At 41.1% G+C, this 21418-nt stretch overlaps 1 protein-coding gene across 1 annotated transcript; it reads right to left on the bottom strand.

Moving 5' to 3' along the window:
• Positions 1-3527: 3527 nt before the first annotated feature.
• LOC124115651 (organic cation transporter protein-like) lies at positions 3528-20330 on the bottom strand. The gene is made up of 10 exons (XM_048383527.1): positions 19856-20330; positions 17018-17234; positions 14333-14436; positions 13545-13699; positions 12552-12720; positions 11601-11825; positions 10692-10921; positions 8321-8502; positions 7038-7189; positions 3528-5741 (listed from the first exon to the last, which is right to left on the bottom strand). The coding sequence occupies exons 1-10, from the start codon at positions 19996-19998 to the stop codon at positions 5603-5605; spliced, it is 1716 nt and encodes a 571-aa protein (XP_048239484.1). The 5' UTR covers positions 19999-20330; the 3' UTR covers positions 3528-5602.
• Positions 20331-21418: the final 1088 nt, after the last annotated feature.

Here is a 21418-nt window from a genome sequence, read left to right as displayed (position 1 = left end):
AAACGACGTTAACCCCATTTTACCTCACCTCAACTATTTAAAGCAGTAGTCAGCAATATTCAAATTAAGGTACTTCACTGTGGCTGTGGTCAAGTCTGAACCAGACACACCAGTGATTGATATTGTGAGCCACATCCCATGCTATCTGATGCGACACACACTTACTGAGCCAATCTGTCCGAACTATGCAGACAATATGATCTTGTTTCCACAGAAAAAAGGCGGGCGGTGGTTGCAGTGTTCACATCAAAGACTAGGGATTATGTCCGTGGAATATTGCTTGAATCGAGTGCACACATACTACCCCCCTATAAGAAGGTATTCCCTGTCAAGATACGATTCTAATTCTTCATCGTATCGTGACTGTGAAAGGTCATAGCCCAGATACACGTACTGTTGTAGTGAGTGAGTATTGTTTTACGCCGCTTTTAGCAATCTTCCAGCAATATCACGGCGGGGGACACCGGAAATGGGCTTCACACATAGTACCCATGTCGGGAATCGAACCCGGGTCTTCGGCGTGACGAGCGAACGCTTTAACCACTAGGCTACCCGACCGCCCCCGTACTGTTGTAATAGAAATTATTACGGATGTATTTCAGTGGTACGGTAGTCTCGGTAATCTAAGACACTTCAATTTATTTTTTATTCGTCACCACTCACCCCTTTCCGTAACCAAGAAGACTCGTCCCCCTATCGATGAATGTTAAGTGCTAAAATGCGACATGACTTCAATAACTTAGGTCAAAGAATCCCTCAGGAATACTTTTTGTATTTTACATGTCTTGCATTTAAAAATATACCCAAGATACATTTAAATGTGTTCAACTATACTGTGTAATAATGTAAGTCCCAATGTGTTAAACTTTTCAATAGCATCGGGAATATCTATGATATGGGGGAAATATGCGTGAATCATTACGCAACGAGTTGACAATTCTTTTAGAGATGCCCGTTTGCGCTAAGACGGAACCCAGTCGCAAAGAATGGCCGCAAGAGAGGTACGAGTCGCTATTCGGCTTGTCCCGGAATAACACAAGATGATCACGAATGTCCCCTATCGATGAATGTTATGTGCGTAAATACGACAAACCAATCAGCAGGCGCGAATGACTTCAAGTACTTCGGTCAAAGAATCTATCAGGAATATTTTTATTTTATTTTACATATGTCTTGCATTTAAAAATATACCCAAGTTACAGTTAAATGTGTTCAATCATGCTGTATAATACAGTAAGTCCCGATGTGTTTTCAATAGCACCAGGAATATATATGATATATGGGGGAAGTATATATGAGTCATTGCGCAACGAGTTGACCATTCTTTTAGCTATGCCCGTTTGCGCTTAGACGAAACGCAGTCGCTAAATTGGCCACAAGAGGGACACGAGTCGCTAATCGGTTTGTCCCGGAAATACACGAGTTTGTCACGAATGTGCAATTTACAGTGCAGAGGTGCGTCACGATTATGCGGTAGAATCACAGCTACCCCATAGCGATATACTCTTCGCGGAGCTCTCTATACAATCGCTGCCACCAGTCAAAGCTCCCTGCTGTGCCATGCTTGGAGTTGAACTCGCAACCGACTGACCGTTATGTTTACAAACAAGTGATGACTGCCGTCACGCCGAATTCACTTACCAGCGCTAAATTATTTAAATGTTTGTCAATCTGAATTTCAGTTTCATTTTAACTATCATGTAATTAATATAGTAAGAATGTGAGGGGAAGTTGGGCGATTTTCCGTTCGTCTGCATTCTCTAACCAAATCTGGTCTGTCGGAAACGTTTTTAAAATTCACAATGATGGCATTCCTAAAGACATAAACAAAAGTGAAAACGTTACTACATTTGGGGTTAGAGGGCAAATTTCAAGATTCTTGTAATGGCCGCGCCAATACTGAAGACACATTCGTCACCACTCGCCCCTTTCCGTAACCTGCAAACAGACTCACCCCCCTATCGACGAATGTTATGTGCGAAAATACGACAAACCAATCAGAATGCGCGTACGACATCAGGTACTTCGATCAAAGAATCCCTCGGGAATAATTTTTGATTTTACAAATGTCTTGCATCTAAACATATACCCTTGATACAGTTAAATATGTTTAGTCATACTGTATTAATACCGTAAGTCGAGATGTGTTTTAAATAACATCTGGAATACGTATGACATTGGGGAAATATTAGTGAATCATTACGCAACGAGTTGACAATTCTTTTAACTATGCCCATTTGCGCTTAGAAGGAACCCAGTCTCAAAAATTGCCGCGAGAGTGGTACGAGTCACTCTTCGGCTTGTCCCGGAATAACACGAGTTGGTCACGCTATTCGGCTTGTCCCGGAATAACACGAGTTGGTCACTAATGACTGAAGGCAGCGATGTTACTGAGAGTGTATTGTAACGAAGAAGCTTGGGTAGAATCCTATGAATGTGGCTTTGAATCCCAGATACATGTGGTGGCACGTGGTCACAAATCAAGCGAAGTTGAGCAACATTGGTCGCGTCGAGTAGGAGGTTGCAATTGGATGACCATGTTTGACAGCTTGATTTCTGAGAATATCAAAGGCTTAGGCTCCGCCCCACACTAAAGCACTAGTTGTGTTACCTTAGTTTGGTTGGTTTGTTGTTTAACGCCGTCAAACCAGCTGTTTCAATCAGAGGTGGTTTTTGTGTTTGTTTGTTTTGTTTGTTTGTTGTTTAATGCCGCACTCAGCAATATTCCAGCTATATGGGGGCGGTCTAAATAATCGAGTCTGGACCAGACAATCCGGTGATTGATATCATGAGCATCGATCCATGCAATTGGGATCGATGACATGCATCAACCAAGACAGCGAGCCTGACCGCCCGATCCCGTTAGACGCCTCTTACGACAAGCATAGTCGCCTTTTACAGCAAGCATGGGTTGCTGAAGACCTATTCTACCCCGGATCTTCACGGGTCTGTTACCTTAGGCAAGCATGCTGTTTATCTCCGGCTTACCGAAATGTGAGCCCTGGAGATATAGATGATGATGGCAAGTGACGAGTGTCAGGTAGAATGAGATGGTAATGTGATGGTAACCTTCTAGCGTCTCACAGGCAGCTTGGTTGTATACTCCCCAGGAAGCTGAGAATGAAAATCGGGTGCTCACTGATCCATTGATAATGTAGCGCTTTGAGCCTGTTTTAAAGTTGGATTTGGCGCATTATAGATATGCACTTTACGTTACTATACATGTCGTGAGAGGCGACTAATGGGATCAGGTGGTCAGGCTCGCTGACTTGGTTGATCCATGTCATCGATCCCAATTGCGTGGATCGATGCTCATGATGCCACTCACTGGATTATCTGGTCCATTATTCATAGACCGCCGTCATATAGCTGGAATATTGCTGAGTGCGGCGTTAAAAAACAAAAACAACAACAAACAAAACCAAAGTGGCAAACCCCAAAGACCTGCATCATTTCGGGCTTCCCTCCCACATTAAGCTGACACGCCGTGACATAACTGACACAAAAACATAAAATCTGTAAAGGTTAGAGAGTAAAATCTTTATTTCCGAGTAAAACATTCAACAAAATAATTTCATACTTGAAATGTCATTATATTTATGTGAATGGTCGATGGTAGTTGCTAGTAAATACATTGATCTCATAATTTATGCCGTACCACGATTTGTACAAAGATCTACCCAACTGAAACCTGCCTTCTATAAAGACTGATCTCAGCACTACAGTCACCCAGCAGAACAGACCAGATATAAGACAAAAAACAAATATCAGATATTCAGCGCGAATGACCTGTCCTATTGGTAGGTTCGTTATGTGAATTCCTGCGTTGTCACATTTAATTAACTGCTTTGTACATGGCCCCGATAGGTTTAAGCATCTGTATTCCCACAGACTAATTCCTATTATAAAAAAACATCATATTAGTCAGAAAAGTAAGGTTCATCCCCTGCAGTAGAAATCTAGGCAACACCAATATGAAAAAGTTGCATATAGCGTCTTGGAGAACCTTCTTTAAGCGAAGTATGTTTTCATGTATAGTATGTGTGTGATAGCATATACCATGACAGCATATACATACTGTGATAGCATATACCATGATAGCATTTACCCTGATAGTGTATACCACGACAGCATATACATACTGTGGTAGCATATACCATCACAGCATTTACCCTGATAGTGTATACCACGACAGCATATACATACTGTGGTAGCATATACCATTACAGCATTTACCCTGATAACATATACCATAGCAGCATAAACACACTGTGGTAGCATATACCATGATATTGTTTACCATGACAGCATTTACCCTGATAGTGTATACCATGACAGCATATACATACTGTGGTGTCATATACCATGATAGTATAATATTATTTATATTTAACCTGATAGTGTATACCATGACAGCATATACATACTGTGGTAGAATACATCGTGATAGCATTTACCCTGAGAGCATAGACATACTTTGATGTCATATACAATGATAGCATATACCATCACAGCATTTAACCTGATAGTGTATACCATGACAGCATATACATACTGTGGTAGAATACATCGTGATAGCATTTACCCTGATAGCATATACCACGGCAGCATATACATACTATGGTAGCATATATCATGATATTATATACCATCACAGCATTTACCCTGATAGTGTATACCATGGCAGCATATACACACTGTGGTAGCATATACCATGATAGCATATACCATCACAGCATTTACCCTGATAGTGTATACCATGACAGCATATACCATCACAGCATTTACCCTGATAGTATATACCATGACAACATATACACACTGTGGTAGCATATATCATGATAGCATATACCATCACAGCATTTATCCCGATAGTGTATACCATGACAACATATACATACTGTGGTGCCATATACCATAATAGCATATACCATCACAGCATTTACCCTGGTAGTGTATACCGTGACAGCATATACCATCACAGCATTTACCCTGATAGTGTATACCATGGCAGCTTATACATACTGTGGTAGCATGAACCATGATAGCATATACCATCACAGCATTTACCCTGATAGTGTATACCATGACAACATATACATACTGTGGTAGAATATACCCTGATAACATATACCATGACAGCATATACATACTATGGTAGAATAAACAGTGATAACATATACCATGGCAGCATATCACCCATGGTATTATATATCTGATAACATATACCATGACAGCATATACATCGTAGTATATACCCTAATGGCATATACCATAACATGATGTACCATGTTAGCTGTGACAAGATATAAATGCTAGGATGTACCATGATATACCACGATAGCGTGTCCATTACTGCATGATATCTTGGTCCTTAAATGACAAAAACCGTGTAAGTATATACAATAATGGAATTGCAGTGACAGCAAATACCACGATTTCATGTGCATGCTAGTACTAGTATACCACCATACATATACCATGCCAGTATACGAGTATACCAAGATAACGTATACCGTACTGGCGTGATATTATAAAAAGCTCACACAGTCATTCCTGAGTACATGGGCGCGAGAATCGGATCGTTTATCTCGTGTTTACTTCAAGCCACGTGCTGATGTTGCTTGTCTGCATCCCCCGGGTATTTTTCATCCGTCTTATCTTTCCTGGCGCCCTCCTCTGGGTGGTTGTCCTGGTGATAGGCCGTCATTACCACTGACGGTGTGGGGTTAGGTGGTTTCCTAGGGAACCGAAATGTAGGGTGTGTGAATGAATGCTGTTTTACATCACAGAAATATTCCGTCAAAAGCAGTGAGTGAGTTGGGTTTTACGCCGCTTTTAACAGTATTCCAGTTATATCACGGCGTGTCAGCTTAATGTGGGAGGAAAGCCCGAAGTGATGCAGGTCTCAGACGTTTACCACTTCGATGAAACCCACGAGCACGGGTATGTTGCTGACAAACCTAGAAACATAATTGGGGCGAACCGGGATTCGAACCCACAATCTTAGGTTTCTGGCGTGCCCAAGGGACCCGTCAAAAGCAAAGAGGCATGCAGCTAATTGAGTCTGTACCATGAACGCTTAACGCCGTCGGGGACGACGACACACAGGAAACAGGCCCTCGTTCCACAAAACGATCTTAGTACAGTAAAGTACGGTTATAACGAACACGCTTATAACGAACTGACTGATATAACGAACTTATTTTTTAGTCTCGGCCATTTGTTGTATATATGCTGTATATATGCTTATAATGAACTACGGTTATAACGAACTAAAATAAGTGGTCCCTTTGAGTTCGTTATAACCGTAGTTTACTGTACTAGGACCATCGTAACCCTATGTCCAAGATGAGTGTTACGATCATCCTAGCGCTAAGATCGCTTTGTGAAACGGGGCCTAGATCGCATATTGTAACAACCAGAATGACATTATTCGGCTCATATGACAAGCATGGGGTATTTGGGACCTAATCCCAAATGTTGCGTAAACATGTTGACTGTAAAACAGCTGTAACATCAACTGAAACTCTTTGAAAACGTACATGTGAACTTTTGTAACATTTGGCAAATGTGGGAGGAAAGCCCGAAGTGATGCAGGTCTCAGACGTTTACCACTTCGGTGAAACCAACGAGCATGGGTATGGTGCTGACAGACCTAGAAACATAATCGGGGAGAACCAGGATTCGAACCCACAATCATAGGTTTCGCCACTCTTCACAGCGAATCGCGGCGCCTTAGACGACTGGGCCACCCGTGCCCCCATGGATAGCTATGGAATTGTGGACTATGCCATAATAAATTATAGGTGTGGCATTGCTGACCACACCGTCGAGACTCCACCTGTGTCCAGCCTTTATATAGACATGTACCTATGTTATTGCTGATATTGCAGATTATACGGTAATGTAGTTGTGATGTTGCTAGGTCCGCAGTAGTAAAGCCGTAATTGATCCACTGTTATACCCGTTGATTATGCCGTAAACTGACTAAACTATACTATTGATGCTGCGACCTTGTTGCAAGACTTGCATACCTGCCGAAGGCGATGCCATCTTCGATGGTCTCGGGGAGATCTCTGTTCAAGGTCTCCGGCAGGAGCAGCGCCAGAAGTCCCGCCACCACCGACGCCGCCCCAAACACCAACAACGGCAGAGCTCTCCCGAAATCTCCTCCCACTAATTTGCCCTGAAGAACAAACCACAACGATGGAAATATTTACTGACGTCTTTCAAATAATGGTGAAAGATTTAATTTTAGGCTTATAATTAGATGGCCCTGTCAAACTGACGAGGCGACAGTAAGCAGAGTGAGTGAGTGAGTGTGGTTTTACGCTGCTTGTAGTAATATTCTAGCAATGTCACGGCGGGGGACACCAGAAATGGGCTTCACACATTGTACCCATGTAGGGAATCGAACCCGGGTCTTCGTTGTGACGAGCGAAAGCTTTAACCACAATGCTACCCGTCCGCCCTGACAGTAAGCAAAGGTCTGTTCTGCAATAAAGGGAGAATTTTTTTATTTAAAACAAATTGTGAAATGAATGAATATTGTTTGATGTCGCAGTATCAAGCGCCTACTAATAAGCGCATCTTGGCGAGAGAAACAAGTGGCTGAAAACATACGCAACCATCCACGCCACCGGGACACTATGGTACATAGTCAGTCTGGTCACCATGTGACCAACCGATCCACATTTTTGTATGATCTTGCGACCGGGGACTATTCCTCTGTTCTCGGTTCTTAGTCGTGCCAGGATCCGCTGATTGTATATTTGCGACTTGAAACCGCAAGTATTCATAATCGCCCTCCGTGTACTTCACCAAAATAGTAATAGTAAAATCACTGCTGCCCTAACATCCAGCAGACCGCCTCCGTGGTCTAGTGGTAGAGCGTCCGCCCGGAGAGCGGAAGGTCCGGGGTTTGATCCCCGGCCGCGTCATACAAAAAGACGTTAAAAGATGGTACTTGTTGTTACCCTGTCTGGCGCTCGGCATTAAGGGGCTAAAACAAGGACTGGACTCGGAGTCAGTATATTGTGTCTGAGTGGGGTATTCATGTTAAACTGCGGCATGGTATCTCAGTGTGATAGCACTATAAATAGGCATGAGCCCGGACTAGTACAAGCTGCCACACACACACGTGCACGTCGCTATATAAGTGCAATACTCTTGGACGCGACGTTAAACCCAATTTGACCTCACCTCCCCCAACATCCAGCAGCTACGCCGTGATGTAAATGAAACACTTTCCAAAGCGGAGTTCACTGATATAGCTCTCCCCTGTCTAGCCTACAAAACCGTATATATTGTGACTAACCGCATCTGCAACATAGGGTGCAATCATCCCACCGACTCTTGCCCAGGAAGAGCTGGCGCCGACGGCGACGTTGCGCACAACGGTGGGGAAGAGTTCCGAAGAGAAGACGTAGACAACGGCGAAGCACATTGCAGTACCCATCTTTCCGATCATCGCCAGCGTGATTGTGATCCATTGGTACGCTATGGTGTGAAGAAATAATGGTTATGTAGAGGTGTACAGGTATAGATTGTTCTGGGTCGGTATTGTTCCAGAATTTTGGCCTCAAATTTTAACCCAGCTGATAAATTATTTACTGGACGTCTTTAAGAATACCATGGTATACTATGTATTTTTGTAAATCAGTTTGTTTCAAAATATACTTGAGATTTATTTTTGCTTCAAGTTTTACCCCAACAGAATACATGGTCACTGGACGTCTTTAATTATAAAATGGTACACTATGTATTTTTGTGTATCGTTTTTTTTCCAGAATGTACTGGAGAATTATTGTTGTCTTAGGCTTAAGCCTGATTGATAAATTGTTCACTGAATGACCTGCTATATAAAAATGAGTAAAGGGTCCAATAAAAGTTGTATGGCTCCTCTGTTTTTAAAACAAATGTTGCACTGTTTTGAAAGTGAAACTGTTTTTTCTAACCACTTCTCGTTGGATTCAAAGTTTAATTCAGAGCTGTTAATCTACAGGTTTCCTAGATCGACATTGAAAAGGTCATATTGGATAAAGTTTTCACTACGACATCGTATCCTTTGGAAGATTTGTGACAGGGTCTTTGGCAACGCTTAAACCACCAGTCTACTCCAGCGTCCACGGATCAATGGACACAATATTATAAGGATCCTTTTGTCTCCCTGGAAAACTTTGAATTATCTGGCATTTTTAACGTTGACAATTTGCAACTATCCATTTTTTCTTTCCCAAGTGTTTTCCTTCCAGGACGATTCGATAGTAACCACAGTCACATGACAATGGCCCACATTAGCTCCAAATGCTGCTTTCTCCAACGTGGAGCAGGCCCGTGACCCAGGTCAACCTTTTAGTGTATGTTTGTACTGTATATCTATCTAGCCTGGGTGAAATATTTTCTCCACTATTATAAACGCGATGCCCGTGACCCAGGTCGACCTTTTAGTGTATGTTTGTACTGTATATCTTTCTAGCCTGGGTGAAATATTTTCTCCACTATTATAAACGCGATGCCCGTGACCCAGGTCTACCTTTTAGTGTATGTTTGTACTGTATATCTATCTAGCCTGGGTGAAATATTTTCTCCACTATTATAAACGCGATGCCCGTGACCCAGGTCGACCTTTTAGTGTATGTTTGTACTGTATATCTATCTAGCCTGGGTGAAATATTTTCTCCACTATTATAAACGCGATGCCCGTGACCCAGGTCGACCTTTTAGTCAATGTTTGTACTGTATATCTATCTAGCCTGGGTGAAATATTTTCTCCACTATTATAAACGCGATGCCCGTGACCCAGGTCTACCTTTTAGTGTATGTTTGTACTGTATATCTATCTAGCTTGGGTGAAATATTTTCTCCACTATTTTAAACGCGATGCCCGTGACCCAGGTCGACCTTTTAGTCTATGTTTGTACTGTATATCTATCTAGCCTGGGTGAAATATTTTCTCCACTATTATAAACGCGATGCCCGTGACCCAGGTCGACCTTTTAGTCAATGTTTGTACTGTATATCTATCTAGCCTGGGTGAAATATTTTTTCCACTATTATAAACGCGATGCCCGTGACCCAGGTCTACCTTTTAGTCTATGTTTGTACAGTATATCTATCTAGCCTGGGTGAAATATTTTCTCCACTATTATAAACGCGATGCCCGTGACCCAGGTCAACCTTTTAGTGTATGTTTGTACTGTATATCTATCTAGCCTGGGTGAAATATTTTCTCCACTATTATAAACGCGATGCCCGTGACCCAGGTCGACCTTTTAGTCTATGTTTGTACTGTATATCTATCTAGCCTGGATGAAATATTTTCTCCACTACATGTATTATAAACGCGATGCCCGTGACCCAGGTCGACCTTTTAGTGTATGTTTGTACTGAATATCTATCTAGCCTGGGTGAAATATTTTCTCCATTATAATAAACGCGATGCCCGTGACCCAGGTCGACCTTTTAGTCTATGTTTGTACTGTATATCTATCTAGCTTGGGTGAAATATTTTCTCCACTATTAAAGACGGAAACATCCACTAAAATCACTAAACACGAACCTTATTATAAGTTGTCCTGAGAATATTTATACCTCATGCTAAACCGTATGTCCATCGACCAATCGTTGATCAGTGTAATCTCCTTCTGTGGGAGTGTGTGATAACGTAATGAAAACCCGGTACTTGCATTCCCCAAGGTAGAGTATGGAAAAGATGGTGAGGAGGCAGGCGACCCCGCCGATCAGCATGGACCCACACATCATGACCTTCCTGCCCACGCGGTCCAGCAGAAACAAACACAAGGTCACCCCGGGGAAGTCCATCAAGCTGGCCAGGAAGAAGGTCAGAAAGAAGTTGTCCGAACCAAGGTCTTGTGTGTTGAGGGACAGTCCATAGTACGCCATGCTGGTCACTAGCCTGGATGGACACGATGGACATTCATTACCAACCCCGGTGACCGTTGGTCATCTTACGTTCCAGATCTATTGGTCTAAAGGGTAATGTTGGCTAAATAAAAAGGTTTGATGTTGAGATAGATTTATGTTGTTTAACGCCGCACTCAGCAGTATTCCAGCTATATGACGGCCGCTTTTAAATAATCGCGTCCAGACGAACGGTGATTGATAACACGAGCAACGTCCCATGCCGTCAGGGAACGATGACACGCAATCAACCACGTCACGGAGTCTGACCATCTCATCCATTTGTTCACCTCATACGACCTGCGTAGGTTGCTGTGGACCAATGGCTTATGTCAAGGTGGGGGGGCATCTAGAATGTGAGACTCACATCATATAATTGCCAGGAATCGAAGTGCGTCTTCAGATTCACAAGCCAAGAACGCTTTTACCACTCGTCTTAATTTCCAAAAATGTATCATGTATTAATTTTCTGCCGAATTACATTTAATTTTGTCTCCTCGAAATATTTTCCATATGAATATTTGACTACCATTGTTTGGTCACTCGAACAAATTGAATTCGATATATGGTTTAGAACTATATAATTTAGTGGATCATCATACACTTTCGTCGTATATGTCGTCATTCTTGTGGTCTCTGACTATGGATATTTACGCGAGGAAGTGCACACTCACCAGTTAAAGAATATGATGAGAGTTCTAAACAACATCACTGAAGACGTGAACAGCTGCAGGAAAGAAGTGATGTTTCCTGCCTTTTCATCAGAAGTCTCTTCCGATTCTGCACAAAGCTTGTCAGGGAGAATCACCTTGTTGACCTCAGCTGCCTTTCGGATGATCGCTTCCGCTTCCGGTATTCTGCCCTGTGTGATGAGCCATCTTGGAGATTCGGGGATTATCCTAAGAGAGTGAGTGAGTCAATACCTTTAGTCGCCCCTGTTAGGTTAAGGCAGATCTATCTGACTGAGGACACCGTTTTTGTTTATTATTTACACCGACTGTAATATTCCAGCAACATTATGGCGGGCTTTGGACAGCAACTAAGGTCTGTACCCATGTTGGGAATCAAAGCCGAGCCATAGGCTCACCCGAAGTTTGTTTGTTGCTTAACGCAGTCAGCAATATTCCAGCTATATGACGGCGATCTGTAAATAATCGAGTCTAGACCAGACATTCCTATGATGGACATTCAGAGCATCCTCCTGCGCAATTTGGATACAAATGAGAGAGCCTGACCAAACATCTAGTCTCTGAAATGAACATATCGTACAGAAAAAAACAGTTGTTCAGTTATCTTAATAAAATATAATAAAAAGGGAGCCCAGTGATTCTCCTGATACTGCAGTAATCTAGACTTGCCAAACATTATAGACTTGCAAGGGCTGTATTTGATAATTATATATTTGTACCAGGGTCTGTAAGACAGACTAAGTCTGACCAACCGATCCCTTTAGTCGCCTCTTACAAGCAGTCGCCTTTTACGACAAGCATGGATTGCTGGAGACCTATTCTAACCCGGATCTTCACGGGCGGCTCACCTTAGGAGAAACATGATACCGGAAGTTGATGAACAAGACTATTGACCCGTGCTGACATTGGTTGTGTATGATACAGGAAGATATTTACCACCAATAAGGAAGGAAGACAGCGACGATGCACGTGACAGTAAGCTCCATGTGGTGCCAGTCTCTTATCACGAAACCCAGTCCGTCAATCAGGAGAAGGCCAATAGCGAAGAAGTATTTGATGACCATTCCTGCCCAGATGCGTTTGGATGGTCCAACGATCTCCAGACCTTTAACACCAGGAATGCATGATGCAAAGAATAACGACTGAAATCAATCGTGAACTCTTTGCGACGTGTATGTTTAAATAGTGTGGTTTTGTTTGAATATGAGAAGAAGGGAAAGAGGTGGATAGAGGTAGAGTAAATTAATGTAAATTTCAGGTAAACTGGCGGACAAAAGAAAGTATATGTTTGATAGTGGCCAAAAGTGAAACAAGCAATAAATGGTTATTTGTTGGTGATTTATTGAGTTACATGGCACAGTTGTGCCCTCGACCAGAGAGAGAGAGAGAGAGAGAGAGAGAGAGAGAGAGAGAGAGAGAGAGAGAGAGAGAGAGAGAGTGAGTGAGTGAGTGAGTATGGTTTTAAGCCGCTTTTGGCAATATTCCAGCAATATCACGGCAGGGGACACCAGAAATGGGCTTCACACAGAGAGAGAGAGAGAGTGAGAGAGAGAGAGAGAGAGAGAGAGAGAGAGAGAGAGAGAGAGAGAGAGAGAGAGAGAGAGAGAGAGAGAGAGAGAGAGAGAGTGAGTGAGTGAGTGAGTGAGTGAGTGAGTGAGTATGGTTTTAAGCCGCTTTTAGCAATATTCCAGCAATATCACGGCGGGGGACACCAGGAATGGGCTTCACACACAGAGAGAGAGAGAGAGAGAGAGAGAGAGAGAGAGAGAGAGAGAGGGAGAGAGGGTAAATACATGCATCTTACGATATTAAACACAACGCACGCCCTACCATTAAGGTCTTTCTTTAAAGCTAAGTTTCTTTTTCCGCTGTATACCATCTACTATGCACACTAAGGCAGCGATCAATGAAAGACGTGAAGGGGAATACCGAGCACATAGGCCGCCGTGAAGTAGCCAGAGGTGGAGGCCCCCAGCAGGAACCTCAGCACAACGTACACGTAGAAGTTGGGGGCAAAGGCCATGGCTATCCCAGACACCAGGTTGATGACCATTGAGACGTAGATGGCAAGCTTCCGTCCATACCTGGGGGAAATAAACAAAGGAGAGTTAGAAACACGCCATTAAGTTTCCCTTAAACCAAGTCTCATCTTATCAATCTATATTTCATACGATTCTGTCATGGGAATTGGGCACATCATTCCGTTGCCTTTGACTCGCCAGACGAGGTTGCTAATCAAATAACATTTTCAAAATTCCCTTTCAAGAAATAAGACCATGCAGTGTGGAATGCCTATCCTGGAGAACAGGAACGCAGCTTTCAGCAATATTTCAGCTATATGACGTCAGCCTGTGATAATCTGGAACAAGACGACATAGTGATTGGTATTGTGAGCAAAGATCCACAAAGGACACTGTGTCAACCAAGTCACGGGGTCTGACCTCCCGATTCATTTGTCGCCTCTTACGACCAGCATTGGTTGCTGGGGACCCCACGGGAGAGTCGATGTGTATTTCAACTATCACTACATATGATGAATACGTAGAAAGAATTTGTACTTATGAAATATTGTAGTTGATAAGACGTTAATGTGTCAGTATTTACGTCTGTGAACGATGATAAGAGGAAGGCCATATCGAAGCTGCTGGAGTTTTTAGATGCTAAGATGCAGATGTTTCAGTATTAAAGCCCCTTATTTGTTCTAAATGCTGAGGTACCTGTCAGCAAACGCCCCAAGGATGAAGACTCCCACCAGAAAGCCAGCCATGAACAACATCTGTGAGTGGGACGTTAGAAGCGCGTCTTCACACACCATGTTGTACTGTGAATCAATAGTTGTTATATACAGTATCTTTATACACCATGTTGTACTGTGAATCAATAGTTGTTATATACAGTATCTTTATACACCATGTTGTACTGTGAATCAATAGTTGTTATATACAGTATCTTTATACACCATGTTGTACTGTGAATCAATAGTTGTTATATACAGTATCTTTATACACCATGTTGTACTGTGAATCAATAGTTGTTATATACAGTATCTTTATACACCATGTTGTACTGTGAATCAATAGTTGTTATATACAGTATCTTTATACACCATGTTGTACTGTGAATCAATAGTTGTTATATACAGTATCTTTATACACCATGTTGTACTGTGGATCAATAGTTGTTATATACAGTATCTTTATACACCATGTTGTACTGTGGATCAATAGTTGTTATATACAGTATCTTTATACACCATGTTGTACTGTGAATCAATAGTTGTTATATACAGTGTCTTTATACACCATGTTGTACTGTGAATCAATAGTTGTTATATACAGTATCTTTCACACACCATGTTGTACTGTGAATCAATAGTTGTTATATAGAGTATCTTTATACACAATGTTGTACTGTGAATCAATAGTTGTTATATACAGTATCTTTATTCACCATGTTGTACTGTGAATCAATAGTTGTTATATACAGTATCTTTATACACCATGTTGTACTGTGAATCAATAGTTGTTATATACAGTATCTTTATACACCATGTTGTACTGTGAATCAATATTTGTTATATACAGTATCTTTATACACCATGTTGTACTGTGAATCAATAGTTGTTATATACAGTATCTTTATACACCATGTTGTACTGTGAATCAATAGTTGTTATATACAGTATCTTTATACACCATGTTGTACTGTGAATCAATAGTTGTTATATACAGTATCTTTATACACCATGTTGTACTGTGAATCAATAGTTGTTATATACAGTATCTTTATACACCATGTTGTACTGTGGAATCAATAGTTGTTATATACAGTATCTTTATACACCATGTTGTACTGTGAATCAATAGTTGTTATATACAGTATCTTTATACAGCACGTTGTACTGTGAATCAATAGTTGTTATATACAGTATCTTTATACACCATGTTGTACTGTGAATCAATAGTTGTTATATACAGTATCTTTATACACCATGTTGTACTGTGAATCAATAGTTGTTATATACAGTATCTTTATACACCATGTTGTACTGTGAATCAATAGTTGTTATATACAGTATCTTTATACACCATGTTGTACTGTGAATCAATAGTTGTTATATACAGTATCTTTATACACCACGTTGTACTGTGAATCAATAGTTGTTATATACAGTATCTTTATACACCATGTTGTACTGTGAATCAATAGTTGTTATATACAGTATCTTTATACACTATGTTGTACTGTGAATCAATAGTTGTTATATACAGTATCTTTATACACCATGTTGTACTGTGAATCAATAGTTGTTATATACATTATATTTATACTCCATGGTGTACTGTGAATCAATAGTTGTTATATACAGTATCTTTATACACCATGTTGTACTGTGAATCAATAGTTGTTATATACAGTATCTTTATACACCATGTTGTACTATGAATCAATAGTTGTTATATACAGTATCTTTATACACCATGCTATACTGTAAAAAATAGTTGTTATATACAGTATCTTTATACACCATGTTGTACTGTGGAATCAATAGTTGTTATATAAAGTAGCTTTATACACCATGTTGTACTGTGGAATCAATAGTTGTTATATAAAGTAGCTTTATACACCATGTTGTACTGTGAACACGCCTTGTGTTGTTATATAACATTCACACACCATGACGTATTGTAAAACACAATCCCAATCTCTTGTTGAATCGAGAGGGAACATCGATTAGTCACTGACCGGAGGTCCAGTCGTCTGAGGCGCCGCAATTGGCTGTGCATAGTTACGTCCCTTGGGCACCACGAAACTCAATGATTTCGATTCGAATCCCAGACCGCCCCGGCTTTCCTCCCACATTAAGCTGACACGCCGTGATACCACTGGAATTCTGTTTTAAAGCAGCGTTAACCCAACTGACTGACTCACTGACTCACTGACTCACTGACTGACTCACTCACTGACTGACTCACTCACTGACTCACTCACTGACTCACTCACTGACTCACTCACTGACTCACTCACTGACTCACTCACTGACTCACTCACTGACTGACTCACTGACTCACTCACTGACTGACTCACTGACTCACTCACTGACTGACTCACTGACTGACTCACTGACTGACTGACTCACTGACTGACTCACTGACTGACTCACTGACTCACTCACTGACTCACTCACTGACTCACTCACTGACTCACTCATTGACTCACTCACTCACTCACTGACTCACTGACTCACTGACTCACTCACTCACTCACTCTCTCACTGAATGTAACAACTGTTTGAACTGTTCCTATCCCTCCTCGTGCTCTCCCTTAATTTCTTCTAAAAGAGCCTATCATATTTCGTTTTAAGAATAACTATAATATTTTACGTTTGTTCATGTACCTACCTCTGACACTGCAGTTTGGTGGAACAAACTCTTGTCATACACCCAACGGTTGCACCGGACTCTGGTCATCGTACCTGAAGCGTTCGTGAACACATGGCACTTGTCATATATCACGTTACCATCTTGGAAGCTGTAGGGGATGGTGGAGTTGATGAGGTCGTTGTGGTACTCCGACTGAATAGCGTACGTGTCGTTGTCATAGCCTGGTAGCGCGCACCTGTAAGTACAGTAAACTACGTTTTTAACGAACACGCTTATAACGAACTGACGGATATAACGAACTGGCTTTTTTGGGATCCTGGCCATTTGCTGTATATATGCTATATATATGCTTATAACGAAGTACGGTTATAATGAACTAGAATTAGTGGTCCCTTTGAGTTCGTTATAGCATCCAGTGTGACATCCCTTCGGGTAGGGGAGTTCAAATCAGGGCGTTACACACACACACACGTACTCACGCACACTCTACCTCACACACATACATACACACTACTACTACTCAACAAATGCTACTGCTTCAACGACCTCTACTACTACTACTACTACTTCAACAACCTCTACTACAACTGCTTCAACAACATCTTCTACCACTACTAGTACTACGCCAACAACCTCTACTACTACTACTACTACTACTACTACTACTACTACCACTTCAACAACCTCAACTACAACTACTACTTCAACCTCTACTACTACTACTACTACTACTACTACTACTACTACTACTACTACTACTCCTGCTACCTCTACTTCAACAACCTCTACTACTACTAATACTTCAACAACCTCTACCACTACTACTACTGCTACTACTTCAACAACCTCTACTACTATTACGTCAACTACCCCTACTGCTAACATTACAAACAATGTATGCTCAAAGCGCAAAATATGTACAACAGACACCCCTTGTTTATTTTCCTGTCAGATTAATGGGTGTCAATTAGTATTTGATTCTTGGAAATGTTATTTAGAACCGATGGCGACAGGCGAAGGTTTCAAAGGATAATGACTGCGCACCAATACGTTATGACACCTACAAGTAATGTAAATAAACATTGTAAAATAAAAAAAATGATCGATCATTATTCTTTCTCCTTTCTTCATTTAAAATCATATTCAGACTGCAACTTGTGTTCCTATTGGTTTTACAATAAGGGCGGTGGGATAGCAAAGTTGGTTCGACCTGTGTTCGTTTCCTCACATGTATCATATGTGAAGCCCATTTTTTTTTTCCCCGTCAGTCAATCAATCGTCAAATCATCATCAATCATATAACAATGATCCTAGAACACCACATCATGCCAGATAATGAAATGTTTTGAAAAAGAATATCCTCTCCAGAAAATTAGCATTATTACATGCAATACTTTTTTTGTTTCAATCAGTCGTGTCATTCACTGTTTGTTTGTTTTTAACGTCGTACTCAGGAATATTCAATCTATATGACAGTCATGCACTGCATAATGCTTTAATGTTTAGGAAAGTCTGTAATATTGAAATAAACAAGAATGAAGAATACGATTCCAAATGACCGCACCTAGGTGGTTAAAACAGGATGGCTAACACTAGGACGTGCCACCTAATTGATAGCAAAACTATTAACATTTGAAATAACATCGAAGTAACGTACGAAACTAATTGTCATAGCAAGGTACCTCTTTAGTGGTTTTGGTGGCCTGCTCAATTAGATGTAATAACAATTAAACAGAGTTTAGGAAGGTCAGATATAATAGACGCAATTTATGTATATTTATGAATGAGTAATGCTGAAATTATTTGTTTTCACATTATATATAATTGTATGGGTGCAATTAACTCTGTTATGATCCGATAATTCAAACACGTCTACGTAAAGAACTAATCAGTCAATCAAATCGTTTGGTTAGTCATAAGCTTAATTATTGTATTTTCAAACGAATTGTCTCATTGCATGTATATCTTATAACAAACATCGTATTATGCACTTCACAATGTAAAATATTGTGTCAATCAACATTAAAACATAAATTAATTGCCGGGCAAAATAAAATTTACACAAAATTGGATTTACCCCCCAAATTACAAATATGTTATCAAAATGTTTCTACGCTGAAAGGGCGACAAAACACTGCAGACTGTAGGCACAGCTATGATACTAGTACCAATTACATCACCATCGAGGTTCACACACCATCAAACATAAGTATATACTTTCATTTCCCGGGAGTTTAGCTGCAACGTATCTCTCTCTCTATCCCTCCATCGTCTGCATCCCCATCTTCGCCCTACTTATATTAAACGAAACCAGGCACTCTTAACATGTACAAGCCGGGAAGCGTTCAGGATCGATGTCAGTCAGGTTTATTTTTAGCAACCATCAAACGTATTCCTCCTCATGCCCGGCATCGAGCCAGCCTGTTAACACAAGGCGAGAGATATATAGATAGAGACGTGCAAATACTTCAGCAGACAATATTGACTACACGCTTAGCAATCTTTTTTTCCGAAATACATAACGTACATGACCCGAAACGTATAATTATTATATTCACTCACAAAGGTCACAGGGTGGCGAAATTAGCGGTGGGTCGAGCCCTCATGGCCACGTGCTCCAGCCACAGATTCGCACCCCTGACTATATTTCTAGGCGTGTCAGCCCCGTGAGCCGGGGTCAGGGGCTTCACAAAAATGGTAAACGTCTGAGACATGAGTGATGTCCTGCTTGGTCACGATGCTTGTGTTTTACAAACGTGACGAGCGTCTTAGACCTTCCTAACGTCTGGCGCTCATCCCACGCTAGACTGACACGCCGTGCTATAACTGTTCAAAGTGGCGTTGAACCCCACTCACCTGTGTTTCTGAACGTACTGCAGGAAAGCGCTAACCATCATCCGGGCACCATGCGTAATTGCAGGAAGACATAGAAGAAAATAGATCCGTTTCTGGTACGACCCGAACTCGCCAACATGGCGGAGAACATCATCGAACTTCATCGTGTTTCAAGGGCCACATGCAAGACAGACTTTGGGTCAGCAAGTGCGAGGGAACTCTATTCAGTTGAAACAATTTGTAACCTTTTACAATCTACACGTCCAGATAGCAACGTGTATCAATCATTGCATAAATGCAAACCTTGTTCCTATAGGAGAATGGCCTCAACCCTCAATGTTGTTATCACGCGTGGTATAACGTTATCACTGATGTTCTATATGGGTCAAAGGTCATATAGTTGTAAAGCTTGTTAAGACAAACCTGACCTCATTATATTGTTATTATATATCGCATGTCAAGGTGTGAAATGATTGTATAACATGTCTTTAAAAAAGGACCTTAAATCTTAACAACGCCATCTGCTGTCGATAAGATAAACGTTTTTTCAATTAAAAGTCAATATGCTTGTTTAAGAATCTAAGTTGGGCTTACTTATTGTATCACGTAATTGACTCACAGGTAATGTATCACATTGATCTTTCAGGTTAATGTTGGTGAAACAATATGTAAAAAAACTTAATAAATAGTCATTTGATGTTAGTGAAGGCCGCGAGGTTCCTCTGAGATCACATTATCTCGCTGACATGGGGTCACCTAGCCACCATGTATACGTTTGTCATTACTAAGTAAATACTATAGAGGTTAGGTTCTTAAGGTCGCTGTGTCAAATTTATAATCATTCTCATAATGAAAACATGATCATAATTCAGTTACGACCGTCAATTTGATATTTGGGGAGAGGTTGGGGAGGGGGCGCTGGGATTTTATCGAAAAATATAAATTGTCGCATATGCTTCTGACTTTTGAAAAACGACGAAATTGCCTGCCACCAAAATTTCAATGTTGCAAGGTGTTTTTCTCAAAATATAATTCAGCACACCCCTACTCTACTCCCCCTGTCCCCCCCCCCCCCCCCCCCCCCCCCCCCCCTCCCACGTACACACCCCAAACACACTCACGCCAATGTGATATGGTCGGCCCCTAATGAACTAGATTACATTAATGCCGGAGGTACTACATCACTCAGCAGAGTGCAACCAATAGAGCAATAGAGGTGTCTTCATTAGTGTCATCGCTGGTTTTTCGTGATCCGTTCATATAATTTTCTTAACTATTTTGCCTTTTGGCTTTTTGAAGATACTCGAGGCTGATTAGTCTCTGATGGTTTAAATTTACAGTAACACCACATATAAATTGCTAGATATGATAGTGCAATGCTGAGAGGTGAGTCGTAAATGGAGACGAAAGGAGTGAGTTTCAGGTATTGAGGTAGTTTGTAAAATGAAGTGAAACTTGTTGTCGACTTTAGCCATCTTGGTGAAACCAACGAGCATAGTGCTGAGGGACCAAGAAGTAAAACTTGTTGATGACGTTAGCCATCTTGGTGAAACCAACGAGCATGGTGCTAAGAGACCAAGAAGT

This window comes from Haliotis rufescens, unplaced genomic scaffold, assembly GCF_023055435.1.
Source record: "Haliotis rufescens isolate VD_foot unplaced genomic scaffold, xgHalRufe1.0.p SCAF_49, whole genome shotgun sequence".
NCBI classification, from domain to species: Eukaryota; Metazoa; Mollusca; class Gastropoda; order Lepetellida; family Haliotidae; genus Haliotis; species Haliotis rufescens.
Note: the sequence above shows the minus strand (reverse complement) of the source record. Positions and strands in the feature narration are given on the sequence as shown.

Coding starts and splice junctions, on each gene's coding strand:
- LOC124115651 (XM_048383527.1), bottom strand. CDS start 19,998: ATGAAGTTCGATGATGTTCTCCGCCATGTTGGCGAGTTCGGGTCGTAC. Junction 17,235..19,855: donor CAGTACGTTCAGAAACACAG/GTGAGTGGGGTT, acceptor CTGTACTTACAG/GTGCGCGCTACCAGGCTATG. Junction 13,700..14,332: donor CTTGGGGCGTTTGCTGACAG/GTACCTCAGCAT, acceptor TATTTCCCCCAG/GTATGGACGGAAGCTTGCCA.